Genomic DNA, 26848 nt, shown 5'->3' on the forward strand with positions numbered 1-26848 from the left:
TCCTTACCAGGGTTTCAGGGATCTGCTCTTCTGTCCCTTTGCCCTTGCCTGTTATGTGTTTGCTGGGAGTGCTGGGGAAGGAGGGAGGCTGAAGAAAACTGGTGAGGTTTCTCCTGATTTCCTGGGGAAGCTCCTTCCTTGGCGGAATTTCTTCAACTGAGAACATCTCCCACGCATGCTGAGTTAGAGCATGAGAAGTTTTCAAGGGCCTCTGGCACAAACAGAGGTGATGGATGAAATGACCTGTTCCTGGCACCTTTTCATCCATCACATGAAATGCAAGTACGTAAAAACTGGGCGGTTTGGCACAACCCTGGCTCAAACCATTGTTCTGTCCCTTACTGGGACAACCATAATTTGAAGCAAGGCATGGGAGGGGGCATAGGTTTGTCAAGGCTGCTTCTGCCCTTCATAAGATACTTAACGTCTTCCTTTCCTTTCCCAAAGAGCAGCAGTCTGCCTCAGACTTTTGTTCACAGATACCAACCCACTGCTGACTGGCCGTGGAACAGTGGTGAAATAACTCCCGTGGGTTATAGCTGCAGCGCTAGTGCCTGCTCACCATCTGTCATAACTCTGCTTCCCATTGCCTTGCCCTTTCCAAACATTTCACCTAGCAAGCTGATGATTTTATATTTGGCAAGAATGCTTAAGGGTGATTTTTTTTTTTTCCTGTTCCTTAAATATTTTTTTTAATTGCATAAGGAGAAGGACACCCTTAGATCATGAGCCAAAGGAAGGCTGTACCCTGAACTGCATTCATCCACACTGGTGTTAGAAAGTTAAGATTCGGCTGGAAACAGTCTCGGTAGAGAGCAGCGCCTCTGAGCTGGCTGCTGAGATTAGTTTTGGGTTTTGTGAGATAATTAAGGGTCCAAATCCCTGTGTGTGGGACAGATGCAAAGCTCTGTGCTCAGTTTTGGCTGCCCGCTTTAGGGACCTTTTAAAGGAAGAAAGACGGGGCTGTGCTGCGCCTGGTTGGGGGATGGGCAGAGGACATGGGTCATCTTAGGTGTTTGCGGTGGAAAACAGGGCTGCACAGGATGAGGCTGAAACCCCGGGCAGGACATCACTGGTGGTAGCATGTCATTTCGCTCTGTCTAGCCAACACTTGCTAGAAAACTTGCTGTTAATGGCAAGACATTCATCAACACCACTATTAATTAAAAATGGGACAAAGCCTCGCTAAGGAAAACTTGGTGGTAATGGCAAGAGGTTCACCAACACTGCTGTTAATTAAAAATGGGACAAAGCCTCGCTAAGGCGCTTGGCCCATTCTCTCCTTTGTTTTGGTCAGGCTTCCACGAGGTAATGCCACGGCAAGACCCTGCGCTTCTTGCCCACTGTCGCTCCCGAAGGAGCCTTCCAAGCCGTGAGGGGAGAGGGGCGACCGGCCGCTGCAGCCGCAGCAGGACTGGCGCTGCCGTCCCCTGGGACGTCCCCTGGGTGGCGGGGACAGGGGAGCTGCAATGCAGAACTGATAACCACGCATCTGGAGGCGACGGGGCTGCGGACAAGTGTAGGGAGAAGCCGGGCTGCGCTGTTTTTAGACGCCTTCTGGCCTGCCCAGGGTGGGAGGGAGCTACAGAAACGTGTGCTAAGACAGCGGATTGTTTTAAAAAACGAGCCTGACCCCAAACTCTCCTCAAGTGCTGTCGGAGAGCGGGAACCGGGAACACCCGCTTCTGCACCACAGCGAGAACAAGCTGCGGCTCCCCGCCCCCGCCTCCAGGGGGCGCTGCCCGCCAGCACGGCGGGGCCCACCCCCCCTCGACACGTGACGCGCCCTTCCTGGCCTGGGATTGGCTGAGCAGGATCACGTGCGGCGGGAGGGGGCGCGGCGGGGCGTGAGGCTGCGGTTGCTAAGGCGACGGGCGGCGGCGCGGGGCCGCGGGGCAAGTAGGCCGCGGCTGGAGCGGGTAGCCGGGCCGGCCGCGCCGCTGGCGCTCGGGGTTTGCTCGCTTCGCTCCGCTCGGCTCGGAGCCGGTAGGGCCGCATGCCTCTCGGCCCTGAGGGGGCGGCCGCGGCGCCCCGGCCCGTGTAGCGGGGCGGCGGGCCGCTCCCGCGGGCTGCTGTGTGAGCGGCTTCTGTGACCACCCCGCGGCCTGGTGAGAACCGCGGTTCGGGTGGGCGAGGGCCGGCTTCGGACCTTCTTTGGAGGTGCCGTGGGGGGGTGGGTATCTTCCTCACGCGGTCTGCTTGGCGATGAGACTGCTGACGGGCCGTGTGAGCCGCTGTGCTGCCTGCTAACGCTCCCCTTCTTCGCAGTTTCCTAGGTTTGTCCATGATGAGACACAGCAGTAACGCTTAGCGATGGGTGACGTTTTAGCTTATGAAGCCGAGTTGCTTGGACTAGTGAGAGAGGTTGGTTTTCTCTCTTTTTTGCCTTTTTTTTTTTTTTTGAAGTTGCAGTGAGCAAGGTGTAACTTCATGATGCTTGTATTCGGAGCCGGGCATTGCAACTGTGATCTGAATTCTGGGGTTATTTCACTGGTCAAGTGTTTGCTGTATCCTGAGATTGTGCTGACTCCTGTCCTGCTTAGTAGGTTCAAAGGGCTCAATGTCCATTAAATGCCAGCTGTCAAACATCACATCAATCTAGAATTATCTGTTGTTCATTGCAAATGAGGCTTTCATGAACAGAACAGTTAAGTAGATTAGATCCATAGACAGCTTTGGGGCTCAGGTCCAAGCTATGGTAACAGTGAGATCTTTAAAATATCGCTTAGCTGCTACCTCATTCCATACGTATATAAAATCATGAGGCATGTGAAAACGCTAGAGCTGACAAAGCCCAGGCTGAAGTCCTGAGACCTCTGATCTCCATGGTTTAATGTCTAAGCAGGATTTTCCAGCTAGGCACTCCTCTGTGCATATTGCTCGTAAGAGGTAATCAGAAGATATTCTAAAGTGTGAAATTGTCCCCTGAAAAAGACAGCAAGAGACGAAGTTTCGAGGGCAGGTACCTCTCTGGTAGTCTGTGCTTCAGTCTTCTGGATAAGTTGGCTAAAATGGGATGTTTATAATTTGGAACAAGAATACAAACTCTGATCTCTGCTGCTTGTTACTGCCTCATCCCTTTGATCAACACTGAGTTGGTAGCATAGTTTAGGGCCCTCAGTGAACACCAAACTAACAGCCTAACCCCCCCTGCCTTGTGTGACCCAACCTATTGCAGGGTTCCACAGCTGCCGGTGCTGCGGAGGGGCGATCAGCAGCGGCAGTCTGCCATCACTGTGCCCAGCTTTCACCAGGCCGTCTGTTGAAAGCCTGGACAGTTAATTCCTGCTGAAAGAGTCTGCCAAATGGCAAAATCATACACAACTTAAAATCTTTCTGTGTATCTCGGAAAACAAATCTAAAAAGAGGTTAAAGTACTTAATCATTACTATACTACTGTTGATGTTAACAGTGAAGAAAGTAAACAATTCTTGCTCTCTGTGGCGATGCTTGGCATCCAGATCAAGTCTATAAAATGAAACGGGATGTCTTGCTTCAGCAACCAATAACTAAGACTCCTGAGATGGGAGAGGAGGAGAAAGTTGTGTGTAATATTGTGACTACGTTGTGGGAGGAAGAGGCAGGGCTGTTTATTTCTTTCTCAGAAGAATAGTGCTTGATTAGGTGTTCGTTAATTTGGGTTGCACAGCTTCAGATGAGTGACCTGGCTTAGAATTCAAGCTGTCTGACTGCTGCTGTGGAGACGAGCATCACACTTAAGAATTCTGTCCTCTGAGAACATTAGTTGCAAGGAATTTATTTACTTGTTTCTTCAACCGACATATAGCATTAATGGATTTTAGTTCTTTTTCTTCTTTGGTTAAATGAAATTACTGGCTAAATTGAGGGGCATCATTCTTGCAGAGAGGATGTGCTCGGTTGTCAGTACTGTTGTCTAGGATGAAGCAGGAAATTTAGTTGAGAGACAGTATTTTCTTACCACGAGGTACCAGTTCTTGGTTTATTGCTGCACAGTCTTTGGCATTTATGGACCCTGCTACAGAGAAACTTTAAAGGACTTTGGTGATCTCTGAGTCACTCACTGAAGGATTAATAATCTAAAAAAAATATTGTTCTTGTATGTTTTTGTCTTGCAGTACTTGGATTTTGCTGAATTTGAAGAAACAGTGAAAGTATTTACAAAGGAATGTAAAATAAAAGGGAAACCATTACCTAAAGCAGCAGGTGTCTCTTCAAGAGATTCAAAAGCTTTGCCTGTTCAGGTAATGCATTGTTTACACTTACTTTGAGTAATACTAAAACCAGTTAAAGGCCACTAACCATCGTGTAAATTATTACAGCAGTGAGATTATCTGAACTGTCTGAACAGATCCTTGATTATTTGAAGAAGTCTGCTAGCAGTCTTCTTTCAGTACAGGAACCTTCAAGTTTGGTTTTTTATTTGCAGAACTCTAGTCCTTTTGAATGTGAGACGGTAGTTTTGGTTCACGCTGTTATAGGTTTGTAGCTTGCCGCACTTTGGTAAGACTGATTTTCACACACTGTAGGCATTTATTTTTCTCTTGTGGTAAAGATGGATCCCCAGATGAACGTGCTTGAAAATTAGGACTTTGCTTCTTGTATTAAAGGTAGATGGAGAAAGAATATTTAGGTGGTCATTGGATAGTGAGAGATCTTGGATAAAACTTTTTAATTCCAAGTGTTCAGATGGCACTTGAATTCTTCGTTCACTAACCTGCTGTTGAAAAAATGCATCTCTTCTGTGTTTGATTTTTCACTGAATGCTTTTCCCCTTTGCAGAAGGATCTGCTTACAGCATTTGAAAATGGTGAGCAGAAAGTTTTCTTCCAACTCTGGGAGGAGCATATTTCGTTTTCAGTCCGGGACAATGAACCGGTTGCTCAGAAGCTGGAGTTCTATCTTCACGTACACTTTGCCACATACCTCTTAAAACACTCTGTGGGAAAGCCTGTAAGTTTAGTTCACAGTTCATATTTCAAATTGCTTTTATTTGTTTTACTTCATTTATTTGTCTTTAGTGTGGAGAAGGATGGGATGTTTAGTAAGAAGAATTCCCAGAATATGTATCCAGTTTTTGGGCCACACTCTCCGTTTTAGTTGAACCAGACACCTTGTGTTGTGAAGTACAGAGATGGAATTTGGAGGTGTCCTTATCTCGGAGCTCCTGAAATATTTTAATTTGGAAAATACCAGCACGATGATACTTTCGCACCTCTAAGTATAGTCTGTAGGAGATTCTTAAAACACTTATTTTGCTTCTGGTTTGGACTGAAGCTATGTTGTTGAAATATAAACATTTCTGATAAAATGGGAAAGCGGAATCTTGGCCAGCTTAGTATATCATACTGAAAACAATAATTCCAAGCTGTGATAAAATATCTGTTATATGGGACTTTTATGACAAAGGGACATTTAAGTAGCCTGGAGCCAGCCACATCAGCCAGGGCTTAATAGGTCCTGCCCTACACCTGCCAGCTGCTACAGGAGCGTTTGGATGCCTTCAGTGTGTTTTGTAACCTCTAAGGAGCTTCTGGTCTGTTCTGCATGCCAGCTCCCTTTCCTCGTGCTGTGTTGAGTGGATGTTACATTTCTGCACTTATCACTGAAATAAAGTGTGTCTAAAGTAGGTGTTTCCTCTCTGCCCTGAGTGTGGAAGTGGCACGCTGCTTTAGAGGTCTAGCCTGAAGTGGCCAGGAATAACTTACATTCAAAAAGCGATTGTTCCTCTCTTCTTTTGTTCGACCTGGGTGACACAAATAACAACATGGGTTTAAATTTTCTTTTTTGAATGGTGAAAAGAAGATAAAGTGCTCTGTAGTTAAATATGTGTTGTTTTTTAGATAACAAACGTTCTGGGATTTCAAGCTTGATGTTAATGTATTTAGGTCTTTGCTTTTACTTTCCAGCTTTACAGTACATTCAGAGTGGTAGTTTTCTAAATAAATATGCTGCTTTATTTCCTAGGACAAAGCTGAACTTGAGGAAAGGATTTCTCATTTTAAAGCATACTTGGAAACAAAAGGAGCTGCACTGAGTCAGACTACAGAGTTTCTTGCCTTCTATGCTTTGCCTTTTGTTCCAAACCCCATAGTCCATCCTTCATTTAAAGAACTTTTCCAGGTAAGTATCTATTTTGCAGAGGTGATGTTTATGATGATTTTTCTCATGGGGTGATAGATATTGATTGATGTTTAGTTTGGTAATTACTTTTATTGTTTCCTTTAACAGAAACTGTGCAGTCAAAAAAGAACATATATTTGACGGAGGAAGGGTTGTGAGCGTGCTATCAATAGCAGAGTACCATCTTAAATGTATTTTATATTTTCTTGAGTCCTAAATGGTACACTGGCTTTGTGTCCATGAATAAGAATTGCTACCTTTCCTTCCTTTCCACACAACCCTGAAACACGCATGCTTCTGGGAGTCGCTATGTAGTAGTTCAAGGCCACTTATTTGCTTTGAGGTTGTTGCCCAACCCCACTATCTGTGTACGTATAGCTGGACTTAAAGCATGATAGCTAGGCGTAAGAAGACTGAAGTAGTTTCATGTAATGTGGAAAAGAGAAAGTCAAGTTTATAAGTAATCCTCCTGTATCCTTCCCAAAAAATGCTGGAAGAGCATAGCGTTGCTTAGCGGTTTGGTGACTCTTGCCATAGGCGTTTTTCCTGGTTAATTTTTTTGTTAAATGTGTTTTATTCCTTGCCTTTGGGTGTCTGTTTCCGAGTTCAGTTCTTAGGCTGGCATGTGCAAGGTGAGAAGAGAGTGTAAAAGTATGCTTGCTTCAAAATAGAGCTCATTTGCAGGTGCACTTTCAGTGTGATGATGGTCTACAGTTACTCTGTTGATGGAGCGGTAGGAAAACACTCTTACATTGACTGCTTGCTGGGCACTATGCGGGTTGATGGCTAGGAGATGATGTCCAGAGCTGTGGTTTGACCTTCCAAAGTATTGGTGGCAATAACAGTGGGGAAGTTACAGCCACTATTTCACCTGCTGACGGCTTGTTCCTGCGGTGCAAAGTTGCGCCTTAACTTCTTGGTTATGCTGGAAATGGCTGGTTGTGTCGTTGCACTTGGACTGGATCAAGGAACTGATCTGCTTTATTGCCTGTGAATGTGTGTGTATACGGCTCCCATGTACACACAGACGTACACATATTTGTTTGTAAAATATATGTAATATTTTGCAGGGTTATGTGCTTGAAATGCTTCACCATCCTACCTCATGGACAGTTGTGCTGGCTTACCTAAGCAGCTGTGGACAGTTATTGTGGTGGGAGGAAGTATCTTCAGCCTGCATTGCTGCCACACACTTTTTGATATCAAATCAAAGCTGAAGTGGTACTTGCCCTAGGGCTGACTTTGGATGTGCCAGCTGATGAGGAGCTCCAGTTTAACACCCAAAAAAGGCATATACTGCCATTTTCCTTTGGGACTAGCTATAAATAATGAGATGTACTGGTGACCTCAGAGATGAGTTATGACTACTCTTTTTTTAATTATACTTAACAGCATTTTTTGTTTTTTAATGCCTTATCTAAGATGAGTTCCTCAGATTTATTCGTAGTAACCCAGTGTCCAAGCTCTTAGTCCACAGTCACTCATATTTTCTTGTGGGAATTGTACAGCTCATTCCGTGTTAGTGTTGAAACACAGATTGGTTTACTTTTGAGAAAAAACAGCAGTGAGTCACTAGTCTACTAAGCAGCCTTATTACAGCATTTTTCTTTTCTCGGGCATCTGATGCTTTATATAGCTGGAGTTCCTGTCTGTTTGTGTAATACATCTTGAAAAATAATACACACTCCTCTCCGTAGGAGACATGGTTTCTTTGATAATATACAGCATGCTGTGGTGCACCACTGGCTGGATACTGAATTGGTAAATGCAGCAAGTAAATTCTGTACACTGTCCAGCATGGTGAAATAAGGGCAAATCTGAGCTGTGAGAACAGCTTGCAACATACACATATACAGCAGTAAATTTAGGAAGCTCCTGCTACTTTTTGGAAGATTCTACTTTTTCATCTGTTGGCTAGCTTTTTGTCAAGCTGAAAGTAGCTTAACTGAAGGTTTGAAATAGAAGTGAGTATTCAGTGAATTCTTAGGTGTAGTTTGGCTTTTTTAGTTAAATATTATTTTCTTGTGCGTATGAGGCACTATGTCAGACAGAAGACAGCATTCCAGTTAGTGGCTGATACTTTGATCCATTTTTTGTACATGAGTTGTTTTTCTCAAAATCCGTATTTTAGAAATGCTGTACCCTGGTCACTGATGTCATGTTGTGACGCTTGCAATAGTTATTGACAAAATTTACAGTTCCCAGATCTTGTTAGGAGTGAAAGATGATGACCATGATTACTTTGAAAACTGAGTAATGGAAAATTATTCATTTTGAGCTCTATTTAATTGATTTAAAATTCATATTAATCTTTTTAACTTTTTCTGAAGGTGTTTATATTTTAAATGTACTTCTAATTTGGCAGCACCAACACTATATGATAGTTTTACACTTGAAATAAAGCTACATTGTGTTGTTAGAACTCTTGTCTAGGGATAATCCTGAACTCTCTTCTAACTTCTGTACGCTTTTATGGGTAGCTAGCAAACACATTCACGTCAGTAACAGTGAAGGGAAAAACTTTTCAATACAGTGCTGGCTGCCTTGTTTACTAGTGGAAGGTTGCTGTGATCTGAACAGTGCTTTCAGCAGAGTGTACATATTTGGTGAACAACTGTCATCATTTGTTTTTCTTTTCAAGGATTCTTGGACATTGGATTTAAGGACAAGACTGGAAAAGTTCCTGTCTCTGACTCTCAAAGCCAGACAGACTCCCCGGCTTCTCACTTTATTTGTATCCTTTTGAGAAAACACTTTGAAGATAATTGGAATTACTATGAAGAGGCAGTAGGATTTGTTGGAAGAGCGTGCTGTTAAGATTTATTGCAGAATCACAGTAACATTGCTGTTCAGTGCTTTTATGTTTATAACCTGCATTCAAAAAAACCTTTTGAAAAAGTTATGTAAAGACAATGCATAGATGCATATGAACCTGTATATTTATCATATGACCATTCTTTGCTTCCATGTATGAGGTACAGCATACTCAAGGCACCGACCTGACCTGACTTCTTTCTTAACATTTGTAAAGCTGTTAGTCTTTTCAATTAGCTATTTCAGGAACTGGCTGAAAGTTTTCCAGGGTTCCAGAAATTACTGTTTTATTAAATGGCTTGTGCTTCAGACTGTATTGTTTTTCTAACAATATTGTTTAAGCTATGTTGTCAAGCCTAATATGCAAACTAACTAGCTATATGACAAATTGTCTTCTCCATTTTTGGTCAATACAGTTAAAGGCAAGGTATATAGAACTGAACTGCATTCTATGTTTCTGGCCTTTTTTTGCCTTTTTTTAAAAAAAACAAAACACCAAACAAACAAACAGGAGAAGTTGAAAGTCCTTTTCCTGCTGTATCTTACTTCATTCTAAAGCAGCGTGTTGCCATGGTGGTATTCGATGATGAGCTGGAAGTTATTTCCTTCTGTTCCATTCCTACCCATTTTCCAGGATGGAGAGCAGTGATCAAAACACTGCTTTCACTCCCATGTTACAGATGTTTTTGTGGGAGTCTGGCACAGAACAACTGAAGAATATTTTCTCTCTGCTTATTCCTCTTAACGGAGTAATGTACTGCATCCTGATTGAGCTCTGAATATTTCTTAGGTATTAAACCTGACTTACCCTGAACCACTTGCATATTTGTATGTTGATTTTCTGTAAAATCAGAGGTTTGACTTTTGATTTTGATGTTGATACATTTAGACTGGAGTTACAATATCTTGTACTTCAGGGCTGGATCTAGTATCTTTAAAGGTCAGCAAGAAGTTTCAAGTCTCTGTGCAACATTGTACATTGTGCACTTACAAGATTTTTAGGGTTTTTTTTTATTGATTTATTTATTCTTGCTCTCCTGTGAAGCATCAGGCATTGTCTGTTGCCTGGAACAGTAGAAATATCTGGCTTGGTTGGGTTTGCTAGTTGGTTTCTCATTCTGTATCTCCGGAACAAACACGTACTGAAAGGATGCACATTTTCCTGAACTGCTCCGACTTGTACAACAGAAGGAGAATGGACAGTGCAACAAAGGTAAACGCTGAGATGTGGTAAGGATGTTCTGTAAGATTATTGGGGGTTATAACAGTAGTGGAAGGTATGCCTGCAATGATGGGAAAACTAGTGATGTGTGGCAAAAAGTCCTTTGAAATCTAGACCCGTGTCTTGGTGACCGTAATTGCTAGACTGCTTGAGGTCAGTAGGGTTGAGCATAGGCATATACTAGAAATGGCAGAGGGCCTAGTAGTAGGATTTGTATTTTAAGTATATTCTGTCCTAAAATATGGTATAAACAAATGCAGAACTCTGTACAAAGTGCATACCAGGTCTGCACTTTGTACAGTGCACTTTGCACTAACATTTAGTTATAATGAAAGTAAATGTGCTCAGATCCTTTTCCCATACCTGCTTATGCCTAGCTGTATCTTCCAGACTTCGAATATTATTCAGTTATTCTGATGATCTTAGACAAAGTTCATTTTTGTTCCTATTCAGTCATCCCGTTTAAACTCCTAAAATAGTACATATTGGTATCTCCAGAATAAGAATGTGTCAATTTAAGTAGGACTCGCTAATGTGTTGCATTTTGAGGTAAGCTGTTCTTACCTACTGAAGTGTGTAAGTGAATTGGGGTCCTTTAAAACATAATAATTTCAACACTGAATCCCATTAGATGCTGGTGGCACTGGAAGTATACACTGTTTAAAAATCAGTTCAATAAATAGAACTTAGGTTCCCAACTACCTCGCATTCATTTTTTCACTTGACTTTCTGTGTTCACTTTATCAGCTGGGTTCCTAAAATGACTTTTCCTCGAGTTGTCTTCTGACAGCTGTCTGTACTTGAGTCAGCTACATGTCCATGGTGAAAGCTTCCTACTCTTTCAGTAAGAGAAACTTTCATGAAATACTTTTCCTTTTTTAGTAAAATTACTTTGTGTGAGAAGATAATGATATAAAAAATGCAAGATATGTCAAGACTCTGTGATTTCTCTCTTTCACTCCCTAGTCTCATTAAAGACCAGTGTTTGTAGCTGATAATCCCTGGATTTAATAGGCAAGGGGTAAATTAGACCCTGTTTCTTAATTGCCAAGACTAGAGTTCCTGAGCTGCTTTGAGTTTTGGTTATGTAGTTTTTTCCTGCTGACTGTAGGTGGAAACAGATTTTCATCACTGGAAATTTTCCCCACTGGACTATGAAAAGTAAGCAAATTATGAGTAGGGTTATGTTTCATGACTTGGTGCTTCCAACTTTCCTCTGAGTGAAAGTCACACTCTAGATACATCCACTGGAAATTTCGGAATTAAATGTGTTGTATCACAGTTAAATAAAAATGTATTCCGATTTGCTCATCTAGGCAAAGGAATAAAGTGCTGATGAGTAACTAGTTTTGTGCAATGGTTGCTCTGAGAATCTTTATTACTTTAGAAATATATTCTTGTTTTGGAGCTGTATCATATTAAAGCCGTTGTAGCCATTTAGCAGTGATGGCTGTGGAATAAAAATAAAATCGAAGTTGAATGATTATTATCAAGGAAGAATAATTTGTGTTGTCTTTGGAAGCTGTCTTAACTCTTTTGATATTTAGGTTGATGAATATTGATGGCAGTTGAGATGGTTTTAACAGCTTAAAAAATTTTAAAAAGTTTGGCGCGCTCAGCAAGATTACTCAATGCTACTGGGAGCAGTTCTAGTGTTCCTTTTGATCTTTCAAGTGCATTTTGCTGGGTTTGAGTGGGATCTGTGGCTTGTCACAGCTTCTACTGTTATTTCACACTGTTTTTAGCTCCCTCCTAGAAAGTATAAGAAAAATATCATTAGGCTGGCTTGATTTGCAGTTTGATATCAGGTGTCAGTCGCAAATCCTGCAGGTGCAGAATACTGTGATTCATGAATTGCTCTCAGAAAGCAGCCATACTTAGAGGGGACAAGGCTGTGAGAGTACAGTAACTGTCTTTTTTTTTTCTTAACTCATAGACATTGAAAAAATACAGATTAGAAGTAAGAAAATGTACCTTCTCTGTATTCCATGCTTTATTTTATTCCTGTCCATTTATAGCTAAAGTTTATAGCTAAAGCCTATTAATGCACATTTGCTCTAAAAGATCCCATTAAAAAGATAATTTTGCTAAATTTTCTGAAAGTAAGAATAAGCTGTTCTGCCGTCTACTGCTTTTAATCTAAATGGGATAAAAGCAGCCTGTTTCAGAAACCCTTAAAATCCAAAAGATGTGACAGGTTTAAAAGCAATTTCTAACATCTGAAATCATAGAGCTATCTAATGACTTTGATCTTTTTTGTTTGTAAAGAAAGCTTTATGAAGAGTTCTATTTGAGCAGTATTTTACTGGCAGTTTTCTGTCTCTTATGTCCACATGTTTATTGCTTTTTGAAGTGGTTTGTCAGAAGCTGTTTGGCAGATATTTGTGCATGATCAGTACATTACTACCTGCGATGTAACCAGATTGCCATTGTAGAATACGACTTGTGAAGGCTCTACCAGATAAGCCATGGTGCTAATACAGCACTTCCACTCCCCTTTTTTCCCCTCGGCTGAAGATTCCCACCCTTATGCCAGCTGCCATGGGACAGCAGAGGTTTGTGCCTGAGTTCAGAGAGCAGGGGAGCAAATGGCAAGGGACAGTTATTGAATAACTACACCGAAATTCTTTAGAGCTTGTTTATCGTAGCTGCAAGGTATCATATGCTGAGCTTTTTTTAAACACAGAGCATAACTGTGCAGGGAAACTTCATACTGCTTAGGATTCTCCAGATGAAGGTCACAGAGATTTCTGCTTATGTCAGTTATGTTTCCCAATGCTTCTATGTAGCAAGAACATGTGATCTGTATCTTTGTGGAAAGGGATAGTGAATCATGAAAAAGGATAGCAGTTTCCTCAAAGATCGTGGGCAAAATCCGTTCAAAGCCAGGAATAGGAAATAGTTTTTCTAGTTTACAATTTTGCATCTTAGCTACTTTGTTTTTCTTCCCTTTGGATCTATTTCATCCTAAAATATCTCATATAGGGCTGTTTGGAATGCTCTGCGCTAACCCCCAAAAATTTAAAATCTGTGAACACGAATCCTACTTCTGTCTGAAACTGTGTAGTCAGGCTGATTCCTGCCCACTGTTTAACAGAAAGTCCTATGGTAAATATTCAGTCTGTTTGCGGGTAGGAGTGATGCCATCTTCACAACACCAGAGCAATACTGGCTTCTCGGCAAACAAATTTAAAACACAATGTTCAAGCAAATACATAAACGTCAGCAGTAACAATAGAACTATTGTGTCCCCCTTCATAGTTTTGTCCAGGGATGAAGATGCGCGCTGCGGTACACAGCTCCAGATTCTGTGCCTGGCTTCCAAGTAGGATGCTAATTTGGCTAGGTCTGAGACTGGGGTGGGGAGGATACAGATTTTGGTGCTTAGTTTGCTTTTTTTGTCTCCAAAGTAATGGAACCCAAAGGAACAAAATGTATCAGGAATGTAACTTTTTTTTTTTTTTAATTTAATAGAAATGAAAGAAAAATTTGAATTAGTTTCAGAAACTGAAGGTACTAAAAGTAGCTAATATATCTTACCATCAACTGGTAAGTGATGGAATCACCTGAAATATTTTGCGTAGAAGTAGAGAATGAAGTAGAGAATTCCCTGCAAGTTCGAAGAATTCAGCGACTATTTTAATAGCAGATGGGGAACTGGATAATTTGAATGTTGGTGGGGTGGGGTTTTTTTGTTTGTTTTTCTTTTCTGTGAGTTGTACCATTTTCCTTAAAAGATAGAAGACTTAGTATTTACTTTGAAATAAGCAAAGCACTACATGATCTAAATATCAGTGGTCTGTTTCTATAAATTAACTGGAGAAAACACCCAGCCTCACAGGGCAATCTAACAAACACTGACATGAATCTCTGGGTGCTGTCATTCTCTTGTTTTGTTCTTTTATGTTTGGAGTTGCTGCTTGACCTTTCCAGTTGCTCAGTGTGGTAATGTTTTTTACCCACTGTTACTTTAGTGAATGCAGAAGGTAGTGCATGAATCTCACCTGCAGATTGCAAGTTCGGTTAACTGAGTCTGAGCTGCAGTTTGTCGTACAGTCTTCTGATTCGATGCCCACGGCCTCGTTTTTTCTCTGATAGCATGGAGCTTCATGTATTAACAGCCTTTTGAAACAGTGTCCTCTTCACAAATGTATTCAGTGATGTTACCGTCTAATAGTTGTATTGCTGCTGTAGCTGTGAAGCGATTGTTTCTTTGGGCAATTAAGGCAAAATAAATACTTGTAGCTGTTGTGATGAAAGGAAATTACACTAGTAGTGTGGGGTTGTCCTTGCAGAAAAATTCCACCCCTTGGATAAAAGTAATTCCACAGCAGCAGCTGAAGGTGTCCCTTCAGAGCGATAAAAATGCTTGTGGGTTCTTTTGTCCTTTTGGTTGAAAAGATGATGTTATTTCTTTTTTATTGTTCTCTTGACAGATATGTTGCAACATCTTCATCAACAGTTAGTGGAATCTGAGCACAGGACCATGACATACCTAAAGCGATTTAACAAAATGCAGGCAGACTACCATAACCTCATTGGAGTCACTGCAGAGCTGGTGGATTCCTTGGAGGCCACAGTCAATGGCAAGATGGTAAGAGATGACTCGGATGTGTACTTCCTTCCCCACCCCCAAGAAAATGGAAAGAGAATGCCGCTAAAATGTGAATGAAACTTCATAGCTATGAGCATTTCTGCAAGTTCTGTGTCTTTACTAATGAAACACAGCACAATGGGTGAGAGATTCTTCCATTGCCCCTGTGTGCTAGGACAAAGGTAGTGCAGAAGATGGATCGAATTGTGCTGGCTCAGAAATCTTGAAGAAACTGTCACTGTCTCTCAAGACATCTCAGATCTCTTGTGAGGGTCCCCTTTTGATCTTTGGAATCAGCAGTGATTAGAGGACTTTTCTGTGATTACTGACTGCAGTCCAGCCCATCAGAGGTTCTGGTATCTTTAAAACTGCTGCCAGGTCTGTTTTAGGTTACGCTGTGGTGGCAACAATATTCTCATCCAAAATTTTGGTGAGGCAAAGCTTTGCCTCCCTGTTCTTTGAAGCTGAACTTGTTAATTTCATTGGTAAAGAGAACTGAGATAGGAGTGAATGAGTCACTGTGTGAAATGGGCTACACATGCGACTGGAGAAGGCACAACTTTCTTATGGGTATTTTTTACACAAAGATGATTTTATGCTTCCATCTTTTGTGCCGTCTTCTCTGCGAGCATGCCTCTGTACTTATAACTTCTGTATAGCCTGAAGATTATTCTTATGGCAGATGTTAGTGGCCTCTAGGTGGTTTTCAAGGAGCTGTGAATTGTTAGCAGGGAGAATGATGTAGGAGCTCCTGCTGAAAAGTCAGTATGTACCTTCCTCCTGTCATCAGCGTGGACATCTTGTGGTTTGTTACTCTGCATCTGGCATCACTGTCTGCTCATATCAGTACTGCAGGGAAGAATTCGCCTGTAGGTGCGGATTTTGCTTTACAGGAGATTAGGAAAGGTGTCTGCTCACATGAGCTTCAAGAAGAGTAAGAAACACGTAGTCATTCATTCACTGCCTCACATTTCACACTTCAGTGCTCTCCAGGGTGATATCCTCTTACCTTCTGTGGTGGAGGAACCAGGCACTGGTTATCTTTTGTTGGGCATGCTGGTTGAATTTCCTTTGTAAGCCTTGTCGTTTGAGCCTTCCCAGGTGTGTCCAGCTGAGGGTGCTCTTTCGTTATGAATCTTGGTTTCTGTCATGGCTGAATCCGAAGTGGAGTTGGGTACTGAACGAAGTCGTGTTGAAATGACAACATTCTGAATTTGAATTGTTTTGTTGTCTCTCTGTTGGTCTGAGAATATCATAAGTGTTCCCATTTGCATTTCTATAATCTCAGTCCTCTCACCTCTGTTCTGGGGAAGTGAATAACTGTTCTGAAATTAGGTGGTTATATTGGGGTGTAGATTTCCCAAATCAAAAAAACTAAACCTGCTGAGATGTTTTGCATTGAAACACAAAGTGCTGTACTGTGTAATTCATATTTATTCTCTCTGCTGTGGAAGACAGTTGTGTAAGTTCTGCTCTTTAGCTAGACAACACATCAGCATATCATTGTCTAACTACAGCACAAAACTGCTTCATACTTACTGTTGGACAACTTGCCTTTTGATTGAGGAAAACCTGTATACAAACACAGGTGTGACAAATTCTGTTTTTTTTCTAGACTCTCTGAAAGTGTTTAGCATTAGTCTTGTGAATAGTATAACTATTCCCAGTGGAAGAGAGTTTACAGTTTTCTTCATTTCTGAACAAAACTGTAGTTGCAGTATATACCTTGTGCTTGCATAGATGAGTCTTGGGTGTGTGATTTCTTGCCCTCTTAAGAAAAAAAAACCCAAATCCAACTTTTAGATTGAAAACACTTGTCTGGTAGAAAGTGTAAGTTTTATATAATCATATTCTCTCTTTATGTTCCTAATTTTTAGATCACACCAGAGTATCTTCAAAGTGTTTGTGTTCGCTTGTTTAGCAATCAAATGAGACAAAGTGTAGCACATAGTATTGACTTCACAAGGCCTGGAACTGTAAGTATTAATGTTTGGGGTTTTTTACAGTAACTATCTCAAAAGACAATACCACTTAAGCTGTATGTTGAACAACACATGTGGGGTAGTAAAGACAAAACATAGTGTGTCCAAGCTTGTATAAGAAGATGGCAATACATAAGGTTTGCTTGATCTCAAACGCTGGTGAATTACACAGGTACACAGTCATAGCTGCATAAGTATGATGAATTCTGCTGTTATGATAACAGTAGGCTGTGTATCTGTTAATGCTAACTGAATGTTAAAAAAACCACAAAACCCTAAAACTGATGTCCTGAGTGTGGCTTGATGGCATATCTTAGCCAGTTTAATTTAGCTGAAAAGGGGTGATGGTGTTGCCCAGTTCTGGACACATTCTCTGTTCGTTTCTGTTGTCAGTGATGCTCCTGTAACCCTAGAGTGAACTGGCTTAGCCAGCTAAAAGAGAAGCCTCAGACAGGATCATGAGAACAAATGGGGAAAAGAGGAGGTAGGGAGGACTTCCCTTTTTTGTAAGAGCTAGTTGAGAGATGGGCAGTTAGATGCTACACCTAAGCCACCTTGTTGATTTACATGATGGGCTGTAACCCCATATCTAAGGAGCCTGGATCTTATCGATAAGCAGCTCTGGGATCCCCAGGGTTTTTGTCTTCCCACTTCACCAGCCACTGGTCCCTTTTCAGACAGCTGCAGTATACCCAGCTACTTGTGCCCATTAGTGTTCTGCTCAGTCTCTTCTGCCTAAATGGAGAGGGAGCTTCCCCCCCACCTCCAGCAGCAGAACCAGTTTTGGATAGTTTCTAGTGTCTGTGAAACTGTGCCTGGAGGTGTGACATTTTAAATGATTTAATTGTAGTGTAAGAGCTGTTTAGTGGTACAACCTTTTTTAATACCTAGCTTGTTCAAATTTTTCAAATAAGCGCTAACATTGAAACTGCATTAAAATATTTTAATACTAAAATACTATGTGCAACTGCTTTACAAGGACAAGCCAAAGTCATGAACTGTGCTTATTGTTTTTGCTGTGGCAGACATTCATGTATACTCTAACTTTGTAGTAGGAGAGCTTTGTGAAGTGTCAAAGCAGAAGAAAATAAGATTCTTGCTCCTTACTCTAGCCAAGGTTTTTAATAACAATGATGCTATGGGTGCATTTTGTTCCTCTTGACAATCTGTTACAGAAAGATGATGAGATAATAAAAATGTTCCCTTTTCTATGTGCTAATATTTTCAGAGGAAAGTATTATGCCTAATTGCTCTTCAAGCTGTTTTACATGCCCTCACTTCCCTGCTGATGGTCAGAACTCCTTCCTCTGCCTTGCCATGTATTTAGGAGGTGCGTGCTTAGCAGCTTTTGCAGGCTGCGTACCCCAGGGTTTCAAGAAGGGACCAGGATCTGTTTGTCTTCTACCTCAACATTAGCAACTGTCTGTAACTCCTCTCTCCTCAGATTTACACCATGTCTGTGGTGCATGGTTATGCCATCTCCCACCCCGTAATGTACCCCCCTGCCATCTTTCTTCTAACCAACAATTTTCAGGGGTCTTCCCTCTTCCCCTGCCAATGGCTTTCTGAGATAACGTTTTATCTACCCCAGTAGTCTTCTGCATTTTTGCCATCTGGTGTTGGGGTTCTGTGTGTCTCCCAGCGCCCCTTCCCTGTACTGAGATCATCCGTTCTGTACAGCCATGTGCCCTCTTCTGTCTTCCTGCTCGCTGCTTGCATCAAGGCTGCTCTTTTTCTCCTGTGCTTTCAAGGTGCTCCGTTTGCCGAGGGTTACTTTCTTATTATTTTTTTTTCTTGTTATTGTAAGTTGATCCTTTGATCTCTTGAACCCTTTTGGCAAGGGGACAGAAGGAAGAATGTCATCCTTATGCAAGGTGCTGATTTGTTTCTTCATCCGCTCTGCAGAGAGTGCAGAAGTGGCTGAAGCTGTCTTTACTGATAAAAGCTGGGTGATTATTGCTAGACTGCATATGTCTTTCTATACCCCTATCACATATGCTATTTTAGCATAAACATTTGTCCTTGTATGGATTAGCCTTTAGGTGTAGGCATCTGTTTCCTTCTCTGTGAAAAAAACTTTTAGGTGTTTTAAGAACAATAAGTGATCACTGAAGAAGTAAGTAAGCAGCAGCGTATAAGCACAACATTTCAGCCAGAATCTGTGTCACTGCTGGTTTTTAAGAACAAGGTAGACAAATGGTGACCATTTACCAGGAATGGTTGGTGCTTGGCTGCTCCTTCTGGACAGATTAGGTGACCGCTCAAAATCTCTTGCAGCCATACTTCCTCTGTTTCCTTCTGCTAAAAGATGCTCAGCTGTGAAATGATTCTTGATCTTCTGCATCATGTTTATGCATATCTAAAAGTGTCTCTAAAAGCATTTCTGTTCCAGAAACACCTTTGCTACTATACTTATGCCACTGTGGCCACTTTAGCACAGGCTCCAGCTAGGTAGATAGGTCAGAGAAAGAGGATTTGTTGGCGGTGGAATTTTTACCTCCTGGAAATAATTTTTTGCCTCCCTTCTGTCCCAAATTAGCCAGGTTAAAATGAATAAAGCTGTGTTCTTGTGGCACAGTTATATCTATTTTTATACTAGGCTTTACTAGTGTAACTATTTTTGTGTGACTTTATGGCTCCTTTACCCACACTATTTGAGGTAGTTGCTGTGCCAGCAAAGTTCTTTTGTGAAGGACCAGGACCGCTATAGCACTGAGAGTTTAGATTAAGGGTTTCTTGACTGATTTAGGTCACTCCTGGACAGTGAGGTTATAGTAGCTGCTGTAGCTGAAGTCTGATGTTGTTTCTGTAAGCAGACTCACACGCTCAGGCTGTCTGAGGCATTAGCCAAGTTTTGGAGGGTTAATCACACTCTTCGCTTGTAGACCTTCACTGCATCATAACCAGGTTTCCTCATCTTATCATTTTGTCTACACTAGGTTGATCGTATTGTCTTGTTTATTTCCCATGTAGAGAGTTCTGGTTTTATGCATGATTAGCAAACATTATAACACAAATAAGTTTAAGAAGAAAAAATATATATAGCCCATCTTCTGAGAAGAAAAATGAGACTCCTTCCTCATAATCCCAAAATACTTCTAACGACTTCGAGTCTGTTGATCCAGGAAGCCAGAGGAGATGGACTGAAAACCAAATTCTGACTGTTTGCCACTAGGCCACTAAGGCATCCCGTTACTTTTTGTTCAAGGATTCCAAATACCTCGTTGGTACACAGTTAGATGTTATTGTTCTGTCCTTAAGTGGTTTCAGGTTTTCGCCTAAGTTCTGGAATAAAGCTGGAGGCATCACAACCCAGACTAAGTAGTATCATGAGTTTGCAGCATCTGTGCTGGATTTGTGTTGGAAGGTCCCTTCACTTTTTGCTCATAACTAATCAGAGACACTAGAGAGCAGTCTTGCCAGCTACTCCGTTTCACAGAACTTCTGCCCTAAGGAGCAGTCACCTGTGTGTATAATTGCAGAAGGAAGAGGCTAGCAGAGGGGCAGCTGCTTTGCTCATCCTTACCATTAGGTCACTGGGTAGGCAAGGTGAGTGAGAGGTTTGGAAAAAAAAAAAAAAAGTCAATGTCTAAAGAGTTTTAGCAGGCATTAAATATAGTGGTTTGGTGGTGTGGTTTTTTTTCCCTCTCTTCATCTTGAATATTCAGGATTTGACCCTGATCACCAATGCCAGGACCAGACCCTTAAATAATTAGTTTTGGTGGATCAGTATTTCTAAATACATGAGCAGAAAAGAAAATCAGTAACAATGAAATTACTTTTTTATTGTACTGACATGCAGCCTTAAATTTGTACTATGTTTACTTAGGGGATGAGTGGATGTGCATTGCATAGTTTGGAAAGAGGAGGTGTTTGAGTTCAGTCAGCTATACTGGTGCAACTCAGGGGACAATCCAGGTTTGGGAGCAGGTTCTGAGAGCAGAAAATGCTAAAGCTGCATCATTTGCTGAGATGTGTACTTGAACTCTACAGTACATTTTGTTAAATCAGCTACACTACACTGGTAGTTTTAAGTTATACTGTGAAGGAGGACTGTACCAGTGCTGCAACCAAAATGAAGTATTGCCCAAGGAAATTAAAGAGTATACCTTGGATTATATCCTTGGTAGCATTATTTGTCTGCAAACTTGATTTAGTTCCCAGTGCATTGTACTCTGCTCAGTTTTTAATGTCAGGGAAGTAGTATTGTGTAATATAAAGCCTTGAGTTCTCAGACTTTGAAATCACAATAAAGGTAGCATGTATCACTTACTAATGCACAGTACTTTTGTACAAACATCAACTCCCTGGTTTGCCCCCCTCCTCCCTCTGCTTCGCTGAAGGTCTGTCCTTTCATACTGGAAGGAGTTCGTATCAGGAGGACAAATCCGAGAACGAGTCTTTCTTACCAGACTAGCTTTAAGACCTGAGGCACTGATGTCTCTTAACCAAAAGACTTTTCCAGTGTAATCATACCCACAAAATCTTACGTAGCAAGGGCTTCTGGTGTGGGCTGTTGCTTTGTGCTCTCCAGTAAGCTGACTTGGATCTCATTCTTTCATAGAGCACCTTCATGCCTCTTGCCAGCTCTGTGACCTCTTGGGATCAGCTTGTGAGCCTGATCTACAGTCTGTTAACAAGATGCATCTGCTGCATGTAGTGGGAGAGATGCCACACTACCGTGTTACAGTTGTGTTACCAAGATGTTTCCAAGGCTTCTCTAAAGCCTAGTTTTACCACAAGGCTTTTTTCCTAGCTGCAGTTGAATGTTATCGCCATCTTCCATTATGTCATTTGATGTGTGTGGTCCTGAATTGGGAGATAAGAAACCTCAGAGAATTATCAAAGCAAGAGGTCTAGATCTAAGAACAGGTCAGAGCACTAGGTCTGGCAAGTTGAGGAAACATTCCTTTGAAGATTTAATCAGATTCCTGATTTTCTAGTGTTCATTTGGACAGGGATCTGATGTAGGTAGTGATGGATAAGTTCTAAAAGAATACTTTTAAACACAGTGATCTATTGTAGTCCCTTATATCTTTAATACTCTTGAGATAAATTAAGTTTTACTTTTTTTTTTACTTTTTTTTTTTCTAATAGAAATTTGTCTGGTAGGTAAGAAGCATGGGTAGTAGTTTTTTGATACCTGCAATTTTCAGTTTCATACACATCACGAAGCTGAGAGGATTCTGGCTCTTTGTCACTGAAGTTTTGTGCATTCATTCCCCATCGAAAGTAGATCTTAAGCATAGGCTTGAATCTTAAACCCTTGAACAGATTTTCTGATTCAAGTAAGATGTATACCTTCATAGAATTTCTTGGAATAGGTGTAATCCAGCGAGACCTGGACAGGCTGAAGAGTTGGGCGGAGAGGAACCTGATGAAGTTCAGCAAGGGCAAGTGCAGGGTCCCGCACATGGGGAGGAACAACCAGTACAGGCTGGGGGCTGACCTGCTGGAGAGCAGCTCTGCAGAGAGGGACCTGGGAGTGCTGGCAGATGACAAGTTGACCATGAGCCAGCAGTGTGCCCTTGTTGCCAAGAAGGCCAATGGTCTCCTGGGGTGCATTAAGATGAGTGCGGCCAGCAGGTCAAGGGAGGTTCTCCTCCCCCTCTACTCTGCCCTAATGAGGCCCCATTTGGAGTACTGTGTCCAGTTCTGGGCTCCCCAGTTCAAGAAAGACAAGGAACTACTGGCTGTTGGAGAGAGTCTGGAGGAGGGCTACGAAGATGATGAGGGGCCTGGAGCATCTCTCCTACGAGGAAAGGCTGAGGGAGCTGGGCTTGTTCAGCCTGAAGAAGAGGGCGTCAGGAGGATGGGGTCAGACTCTTTTCATTGGTGCCCAGCAACAGGACAAGGGGCAACGGGCACAAACTGAAGCAGAGGAAGTTCCAGCTGAACATGAGGAAGAACTTCTTCACTTTGAGGGTGAAGGAGCACTGGAGCAGGGTACCCAGGGAGGTTGTGGAGTCTGCTTCTCTGGACATATTCAAGCCCCGCCTGGACGAGGTCCTGCGCAGCCTGCTCTGGGTGACCCTGCTTCAGCAGGGTGGTTGGACTAGATGTTCCCCAGAGGTACCTTCCAACCCCGAACATTCTGTGATTCTGTGATAATGTAATAAGATTCTCTAAACTTTGTATTAAAGGGAAAAGAGAAACTGCTTCTTCAGATGCAGAGTTTCTGCCAATAGTCAAGATATGTGTTAACCACTAGAGAATCTTTTGTGACTAAACAGCTGTATAGTGGTTTGCATTTATTGCTCCTGTGTCATAGAATAGAATAAATGCCCTTTATTTTTTTACTGCTATTCAGTCTGATTATATTTACCTGTAGGTACAATTAGTTGAATTAATGTCCCTTGCAAGTTTTAGGTCTCTTTTGACACAACTCTTCAAGCTGTTGAACAATTATTTTTTGAGTTCTGTCACTGGACAAAAGCACCAGCTCTTCTGTAAAGTTAAGCTGTCATTTACAAACTGTAAACAAGGAGGAATTTTTAAAATTTGCTGGTCTGTGCTTTTTTCCTGAAACACGCGTTTGACTGCAAATGTGAACATGCCATCAAGCTGTAATAGTTGGTGGCAGGTATTCTGTTTCTTACTTGTGAAAGAGTTTTGTGCATCAGGAGACCACATGAAACCTAGGAGACAGGGTAGCAGAAGTTGTGGTGTTTTGGGTTTTTTTTGTTACTCTGAACCATTCAGGGTGGATTCACCAAGCATTATGTGGATGTACACTCTTTCATTTAAAAGTAATGTACACATTATAGCAAACAGCATCTACCCTACGCAAGCTTTTCTTAGGATGAAGTATATCAGTCTTCTCCATCCCTGTCCATGGGATGATTCTTATATGTAGCCACTTATGTATGGTAAAGAAGACACAAACCAATCTCTTTATGTAAGCAAAGAGAAGTTCTTTCTTTCTGCTGATATAGTGTATGATGCCTTTTTCACAAGTTGCTACAGGTGATACAACTACCTGCAGCAACTTGGGTGGGTTTTTTGTGTGCATAGATTCCTCTTCTCTAAAGGTAAGGTGTTATCACCAGTAGGGATTTCCACAAACTTTTCGTGTTGTTTTCCTCAAATCATAGAATCATAGAATAGCCCAGGTTGGAAGGGATCTTGAAACGTCATCTGGTTCAACCTTTCGTGGTTTTCTTTAATGTTGAAACTTTTATTTAATGTCATCTTTATCTTGATGCCTACATACTTTTTCACTGGCTCAGGATACGCGTGTGTTGAAATGTCCTCTTATCATGATACAGGTTAACTCCTGATTTCTTTTGCTCACTTATTAGTGTCTGTCGATGTTGTTCTTTTTCTTAAATTTAATTTTAAAATGTCTTCACTAGGAGCTGTCTGTGTGTGTGTATATAGCATCATGAAAGTTAAAATACTCATTCGCATAAGGCAATTCTGAGTGTGATGGTAATAAAAAGAATAATAGAAGATTTTAAAAATTTATTAAAGAATAGAAAGAACTTTTATTTTCTGCTCACAGTGAGGAGTGGCAAGTTCCTTATACCTTCTGTATAAGGCTGTATATGTCTGTTAAAGAGGAACCTGCTAAATACAGTGTTTATGTGCTTATTCATCTGCACAAATATGTCCTCTAAAGTAAGTATTGGCAAGTTTTTAACGAGGAACCTGCTAAATACAGTGTTTATGTGCTTATTCATCTGCACAAATATGTCCTCTAAAGTAAGTATTGGCAAGTTTTCACAAAAAGACTAGAAGCAGAATAATTAATGTTGGTCTTATTTCATTGTGTTGAACTGTGTACTTTTATGTTGAATTAAGACTGTTCTTTTTAGATACAAATCTGTTCCAAGTTAAATATTTTAGTCTAATTAGAGAGAACATAGCATATTTTGTACAAAACTATTTAAATCATGAATTATCACCCTTTTCTATTTCAGTAACTAAATCTTAGGTTTCCTTCCAGAGACTTTTTCTTAGTTTATTCTTGGAGCCTTTTAGGATGAAGAATTGATAACATTGCAGAAACACCTTAAGTTGTCTCTCTGAGCTTTCATTATGTGCTGGTGAGAAATTCCAACGAAAACAAGTATGGAGAATACTTGCAGTTGCTTTCTCAGAAGCTGAGGTCTTCTGATCGATACCACATTCATTAGTATCTCTCTCTTAGCTGCTTCAGTGTAGTGAACAATAGAAGCCACGTAGCTATTCTAACTGACAGGTATAATGGAATAATGTGCAGACTAGGTATGTTTGCCATGTGTTGAAAGGAGAACTTGGAATGTTCTGATTTCGGTCCTAAAACATTCAAGTACTTGGATTGGGAGAAGGTGCTTATACTTTTCTTTTCAAAGCTAATAGTCTGTTGATTTTTAGCTAATTTTGATTTGTTTTTTTTTTAGAACTGTGCATTTCTCTGTGATTTATTTCTGTTAACTTGTTTTTTTTTAATCTTCTTTGTTTTATTGTGTGCCTGTTTGCCTATAAAGGGATATTACTCTATGAGCCCTTGTGATGACGGATATGTAAGTGTCTATATCTTTATATCCTTTCACATTGCCTGCTGCAGTCTATCACAGTCTATATTTCTCTTCATTTCACAATGTGTAACAATTTTCCATGCATTTTAACTTGTCATGACATTAACTGTATGGTTTATGAAGAGCGGAAAAATGTGCAAGGCTTGGAATTTCTACATGGAGAACAGAACAGAAGTTCTGAGTAGCTTTATGGCTTCATAATGCACATAACACAGCATGTCAACAAAAGAGCAGCTTTGTCCACAACTTCTACATGAAATGCAGCTGCTTATAGCGTGCAGAAAGCAATTGTTTCTTCCACCTGAACATCAGTGTATAGCATACGATGTCTCTGAAGTGTACCAACACCAGCTGATCCCACATCACCTTCGAGAAAGCAAATAAATATTGTTGCTTAAGATAATACAGCAAATTGAGTTGTGCTCTTCAGAAGTGCATCTTATTTTACATATTTGTATTTTCAATTTGAAAATGAAACTTTCTTTCTGTAGTAAAGATTATAAAATTGTTTCATACCATTAAAATGGATCTTCTTTCACTGAAAACTGAAAAAGCAAAACAGTGTTCTGTGTACTGCCTGTGACTTCTGGAACCCAGATGGAAGTTTGTATTCTGGCAATATTACAAGTGCACCAGAAGTATCTAATTTTACCCATAGTCAGTGCATTCTTTGCAAAGAGAGGAAATGAGTCTACTTCTAAGTAACTCAGTATGTAATCAATTCATAAAAGTGATTGACGCCAATTCTGAAAAATGTCAGTCATTATTCTACTTTAAAATAAGCCATATTTATATTTTCCTGCTTTCTTTGGGTGATACAAGATTTCACCTTTCAAGAAAAACTGTACTTTTTTTCAGATTTATTCCTCACCTGGAAATATAGTAACCCCTATGGGCACTCAACTTCCCACTTAAAACAACATTTTGTTTTGAGAAATAGTCATAGAATTATTGAACGTTGTGGACTATTCCTGACATGCTTCTTTTTACCTTGATATAGAGGATACTACCCACATTCACCTGTGTTAAAAGATCACCTGTAGCAAGCAACCTGCTCCTGCTGGTGATGGTGTGAATGGTCGTAACGGCCACCTTTTGCTTGACATTTAACATTCTGTTCCCTCTCATAATGGTATGGTATGAGATTGAGAAAAGTTGATTACAGCTGAGAAATTATGAATACTGAAGAGAAGTTTTGCCCTTATGCACATAGCTTTAGTTATATGTAACTTTATACAATGTAGAATACAATAATTTACAATGCGGAGTTGTTTATAATTTTTTTTTTAAAGCTATCTGACTCTAATTTGGAGATATTTCTTGAATACACATATAGATTTCAGCGTCCCCTTACTGTTTAGATGTAGTTTTTTATTCTTTTTCTGACACTTTTTCTTGTTGTTACATTATCACATAGTATTAGAATGTGACTTTTTAAAATGCACTTCAGATGTCTTAAAGAACCAGTTTTATATGCCAAGTGGGAAGTTTTCATAACGGTGTATCTCTAATATAAGTAAGAAAAAAAATTAATTAAAAACATTTTGAGATCTTATGAAATAAATTTGCATAGCCCCTGTAGACCTGCCAGGTTACACAAGCTCAGAGTCTA

General features: G+C 40.8%; 1 protein-coding gene across 7 annotated transcripts in view; it reads left to right on the forward strand.

The window, feature by feature from the left end:
* Window positions 1-1887: 1887 nt before the first annotated feature.
* ARMC9 (armadillo repeat containing 9) overlaps window positions 1888-26848 on the forward strand; it is a 71326-nt gene continuing 46365 nt past the window's right edge. For 5 of the 7 annotated variants that reach the window (XR_012763654.1, XR_012763655.1, XM_075418153.1 and 2 more), the window contains exons 1-10: window positions 1888-2108; window positions 2269-2364; window positions 4098-4223; window positions 4762-4932; window positions 5947-6102; window positions 8744-8836; window positions 10105-10129; window positions 14575-14732; window positions 16610-16708; window positions 25186-25221. Coding sequence is in view for 5 of the 7 variants with exons in the window: in XM_075418153.1 (XP_075274268.1) it covers window positions 2314-2364; window positions 4098-4223; window positions 4762-4932; window positions 5947-6102; window positions 8744-8836; window positions 10105-10129; window positions 14575-14732; window positions 16610-16708; window positions 25186-25221 (915 nt within the window). In the remaining 2 variants the exon portion in view is untranslated. Of the gene's footprint in view, window positions 2174-2268; window positions 2365-4097; window positions 4224-4761; window positions 4933-5946; window positions 6103-8743; window positions 8837-10104; window positions 10130-14574; window positions 14733-16609; window positions 16709-25185; window positions 25222-26848 lie in introns of all 7 variants that reach the window. The other 2 variants (XM_075418154.1, XM_075418156.1) reach the window with 2 other exon arrangements.

The sequence above is a fragment of the Opisthocomus hoazin genome, chromosome 4 (assembly GCF_030867145.1).
Source record: "Opisthocomus hoazin isolate bOpiHoa1 chromosome 4, bOpiHoa1.hap1, whole genome shotgun sequence".
NCBI lineage: Eukaryota > Metazoa > Chordata > Aves > Opisthocomiformes > Opisthocomidae > Opisthocomus > Opisthocomus hoazin.